Source organism: Pteropus vampyrus, unplaced genomic scaffold (genome assembly GCF_000151845.1).
Source record: "Pteropus vampyrus isolate Shadow unplaced genomic scaffold, Pvam_2.0 Scaffold168, whole genome shotgun sequence".
NCBI classification, from domain to species: Eukaryota; Metazoa; Chordata; class Mammalia; order Chiroptera; family Pteropodidae; genus Pteropus; species Pteropus vampyrus.
The window spans coordinates 224,386-228,637 of NW_011888949.1; the positions used below are offsets into that span (position 1 = coordinate 224,386).

At 60.8% G+C, this 4,252-nt stretch overlaps 1 protein-coding gene across 1 annotated transcript in view; it reads left to right on the forward strand.

Moving 5' to 3' along the window:
• The window catches only part of DPP6 (dipeptidyl peptidase like 6), a 115,682-nt gene that overhangs the window by 63,476 nt on the left and 47,954 nt on the right, over positions 1-4,252 (forward strand). The window contains exons 6-7 of the mRNA XM_023536731.1: positions 2,290-2,413; positions 4,003-4,041. Of these exons, the coding sequence (XP_023392499.1) occupies positions 2,290-2,413; positions 4,003-4,041 (163 nt within the window). The remainder of the gene's footprint in view (positions 1-2,289; positions 2,414-4,002; positions 4,042-4,252) is intronic.

Genomic DNA, 4,252 nt, shown 5'->3' on the forward strand with positions numbered 1-4,252 from the left:
GACCTGAGGTGCGAACCGTGCGCGAAGGCCTGTGCCGGGCGCTCTGCCCTCGTGCGGCTTAAACGCGGTCGACTCGGTGCTTCCCAAACCGACGGTCACTTTGCAAACCTTACCACGGTTCATCTCTGGTTCCAGAAACAGAGCATATTTGTGTTTGTTTTCTTAAAACTTATCTTTCCGTTTCATTTGTCACGTGTGCCGCCTTTTGTTTTTAATCTGCGTAAGAGTGACTAAGTGTTTGTAAGGCGAGGACATATTGACCCGAAGCAGCTTTTATGTTACATTATCGCGTCCCTTGATGACGGCTTTCCTCCCTGCGTCCTGAGCTGAGCCCGCTGCCCCCTCTGCCTGGCCGGGCGGTGGTCTCCACGCCGACGGCAACAGTGCTGAGGTCCGTCCGCCTTCGCATTTGAACAAGGGTCAGAATGATTTTCTCTTCCGCGTTTGGCTTCCGTGAAGATCGTGTGCGCCGAAGGACGACGTGGAACCTGGGAAGAGGCACAGGACGAATGGCCTTGTTCAGTGAAAGAGACAAAAATAGGGCATCCGTGCAGTGCAGAGGCCGTGGGGAAAACTGTCACCCCCAGAGACCTGACATTTTCTTCCCTGGCTTCGTCTCAGTGATATATAGTTGCCGGTAGAGTGAGTGTGGCTTGTCACCAGGACCTCACACGCCACGCCCTTGTCACGAACGTCGGCATCAGGCAGGTCTCACTCATGGCCCAAGGAGACAGGAATGAGCTCATGTCCATCCCACAGCCTTTGAGCTCTTGGTCTGTCATCCACTTCTGTCCGCACGGACCCACAGGCCATTTATGGCATAATTAAAATAAACGGTCTTACATGTGAAGCAAGGGGTGGGCACAGACCTTGAGTTACTTCTAAGGACTAAAGCTGCATATGTGTTTTCGTGCCTCCGAGTATTCAGGCAGATGATCACACCGCATCCTTACGAATGTCTCAGAGCCTTCGGGCGGCGAAGCAGGCAGCAAAGCAGGACCCAGAGGATGTTGCCGAAAGGACATGTGACCAGTCAGAGTGGGGGCCACGAGAGGGCGGGTGACAAAGCAGGTGCTGTACACGCACGCGTCCAGATGCCCCAGGGCCCGCGGGCTGGCTGAGCAGATGACGTGAGAAGTGTTTCAAAGGTCGCAGAAACGGAGAAGGCTGGAAATCGCAGGCGTTGGTTACGCCTGGATGACTCACCACCCACGTCCTCGGTAGATTCGCCCAGGCTGCCAAGAGCCGTGGGCCGGCCTGCCCTCCCGGCCTGCCCTCCCGGCCACGTGGGAGCCGATGGCCGGGGTCAGAGGCCTTCGCCGCCCTGTTCGCCACGCGCTCCCGGCTTACACGAAGTTAGGAAAAACGGGTAACGGCCCTGTTCGTTTTCGGGGTAATAACCGAAGCTTAGTTCAAAGCGCCTAGTTATTTAGGCCTTTCTGTTGAACGTTGTCGCTGGATATGCTAAGGTCCCTTCTCAGCTCGCTAGGAAGTGTCTGGTGAGTATCCTGCCGTCCTCGGGGACAAAGGACCTTGTGAGGCCACAAAGCGACCATCCTCAGCAACAGATCTCGTCACAGACACAGGAGGGGCGGGCGATGGAGCTGCCTCTGGAACTGTCTTCGAATTCATCTGAGGATATTCTTGTGCACTTATTTTCCTGACATTTCCTTCTTCTTCTTCAATGTACTTTTTCTGCTAAAATGCCCATTTTTGCAAGGTTCTGGGTAGTTGCGTGAATTACCAGACGCCCTCGTGCTAAGTTTAGGGCAGGCCCACGCTGCGGTCCCTTCGGGTGAGGATGAAAAGCAGGCGTGGGACACCTGGCTGTCAAACCGAGTTCGCCCGAGGCGCAGGGCTGTGGAGTCCGCTAGGGGACGTCCGGGGCGGTCACTCCTCCCAGGAGTAGCCCTCCTCGGTGTGGCCGGCCCTCACGGGACCCCCTCATTGCCCCCGCACGTGACTGCGCCTTCGCCCCAGGCGGTGACAGGAGGACTGAGGCAGAGGGACAGCTGTGTGTCGGGCCACACGCCCTTCACACGCAGCTCCTGAGGGAGCAGCTCGGAAGGAACACGGCTGGGTGGCTGATTCCGGCACGTGTTAGGGACACGGTCTCCAGCGAGTTCGTGACCAGTGCGTGTTCCTGAGCAGCCCTGTGTCCACCGAGACCCGCCCGGCCACAGGCCCCGGGCCCGGGGCTGGGCCGTGCCCGCCTGTGGCCCGCGGGCCTGCACAGCTGCTCGCCCTGTGCATGCACGAGTATGTGTGTGTGTGTGTGTGTGTTTTCAGGGAGTACTACATCACCATGGTGAAGTGGGCCACCAGCACCAAGGTCGCCGTGAACTGGCTGAGCCGGGCGCAGAACGTGTCCATCCTCACCCTCTGTGACGCCACCACCGGCGTCTGCACCAAGGTACGGGGCTGGGGGGGACCCCATAGCAGGGAGCCCCGGGGGCAGTATCTGGCCGTCCTCCTGCCTTCGGGCTCGGTCCCTGCTGACACTCAGCTTTGTCCCGTGCTCCTCAAGGCAGCCGCCTGCGTCCACGTCTCTGCTTTGGCGCCACCTGGTGGGAAACTTTAGTGCAGCCACAGGATGTTCAGCTCTGGGCCTCCCAGCAGGTGCTGGGCGGGTCACGGATGTGTCACGCCCAGTCACCCGTGCCCACTGCTACTTCCCAACGAGCCTTCTCCTCATTGTCCAGTTGGTGCTCACAGAGGGTTAGGGGCTGGCCCGAGGCCCCCGGTCCTGGGGTGCAGCCCACACCCCCGGCTTGCCCGCGCGAGCGGCTCTGTCCTCCACCCGCCCCACAGCCGGTCGGCCCCCTGGACGGGTCGGCCGGTCTCTGAAAGTCACCGGCCAGGTCAGCCCTGCTCCGAGGGCTCCGGCAGTAGAGGAGGCAGAGGTGGGGGAGGAAGGAAAAGAACGCACGGAGGGGGCACGGAGCGGGCGACAATTACAGACGGGCCGGGCAGAGCGCACGGCGAGGTGAGGACCCGCGGGCTCCCGGCCACCGCCCTGCAGGCCCGAGCGTCCCCACGCGTCCACCCCTGACAGGCGCATCGCCTGGCATTGGGTAAAAAGAAATCAAAGTCGATTAATACATTCAGGCAGGTCTTTCAGAAACTACTTTTTGACCCTACATTTTTATTTCCCATCTGGGGAGAGAGGCTTGCAAGTCGGCTTTGCTGTGGCTGGGGAGGCCCAAAGCAGCGGCTGTCACTGTGCTGCCTCAGGGTGGTGTCACGGTGCGTGGTGGGGTCTGGTACTCAGAATGTCACCATCTGCGGGGTCGGCGACTTGCCCGGGTTGTGTCTGATTTAGAGCAGTTTCCGGGGTTCTCCGACGGGCTTACCTGAGGGGACGGGAGGAGAGAACGGACACGCAGCCGAGTGCGGGCATCGCTCGTGATTCGCTTAGCCGGGCCCCTCACGCCGCGAGTGGCAGCAGCAGACGCTCCAGCGCCGGCACTGCCCTGGGGCGTCCAGAGGCCAGGCCAGCACCAGGGACAGGCCCACGGCGCCCTGGGACGTGGTCATCGTGCGACTGGCCACACCTCTTACGCATCGCTCTACACGGCTCTGTGAGATCTGCTGTTCGAACATATTTTTTAAACTCCTCAATATTTCGGTTTACTCAGAGTCATGAACCGGAAAGTTCGCACGTGTGCGCATACACACACGTGTACACACACGTGCACACACACACGAATCTAAGACGGGGTAGCACCTGCGGTCTGCCTTAGACAGGCACGTGCCCGGTCAGGCACGGCCACCAAATCATAAAAGTGCCCCACCTCCCAAAGGATTCCTCTGTGCCGTGGTTTGTCCCTAGTGCCGAGAGAGTGAGTGACGTTTCCCGTTCTGGGGCCCTGGGGTTTGGCCCTGAGTCACAGCACGAGACAGCAGAGTGACGAGCACGGAAGGCTAATGGTGTCCGCACTGCTGGCCACGGGCGTGCGGCTTGCCCGTAGCTCGCTCTCCAGTGCTCATGTTTCCTTTCAGAAACACGAGGATGAAAGTGACGCCTGGCTCCACCGGCAGGTAAGGGTCCCATGCGCCCCCCACCTCCACGGCCCCGGCCCCCCACCCCGCAATGCGCCCACCACACCCGGCCCCCCGACCCCGTAATGCGTCCACCACACCCGGCCCCCCGACCCCGCAATGCGCCCACCACACCCGGCCCCCCACCCCGCAATGCGTCCACCACACGCCCTGCGGGAACCCCGCAGACACACGCTGGGGGGCGGGGAGG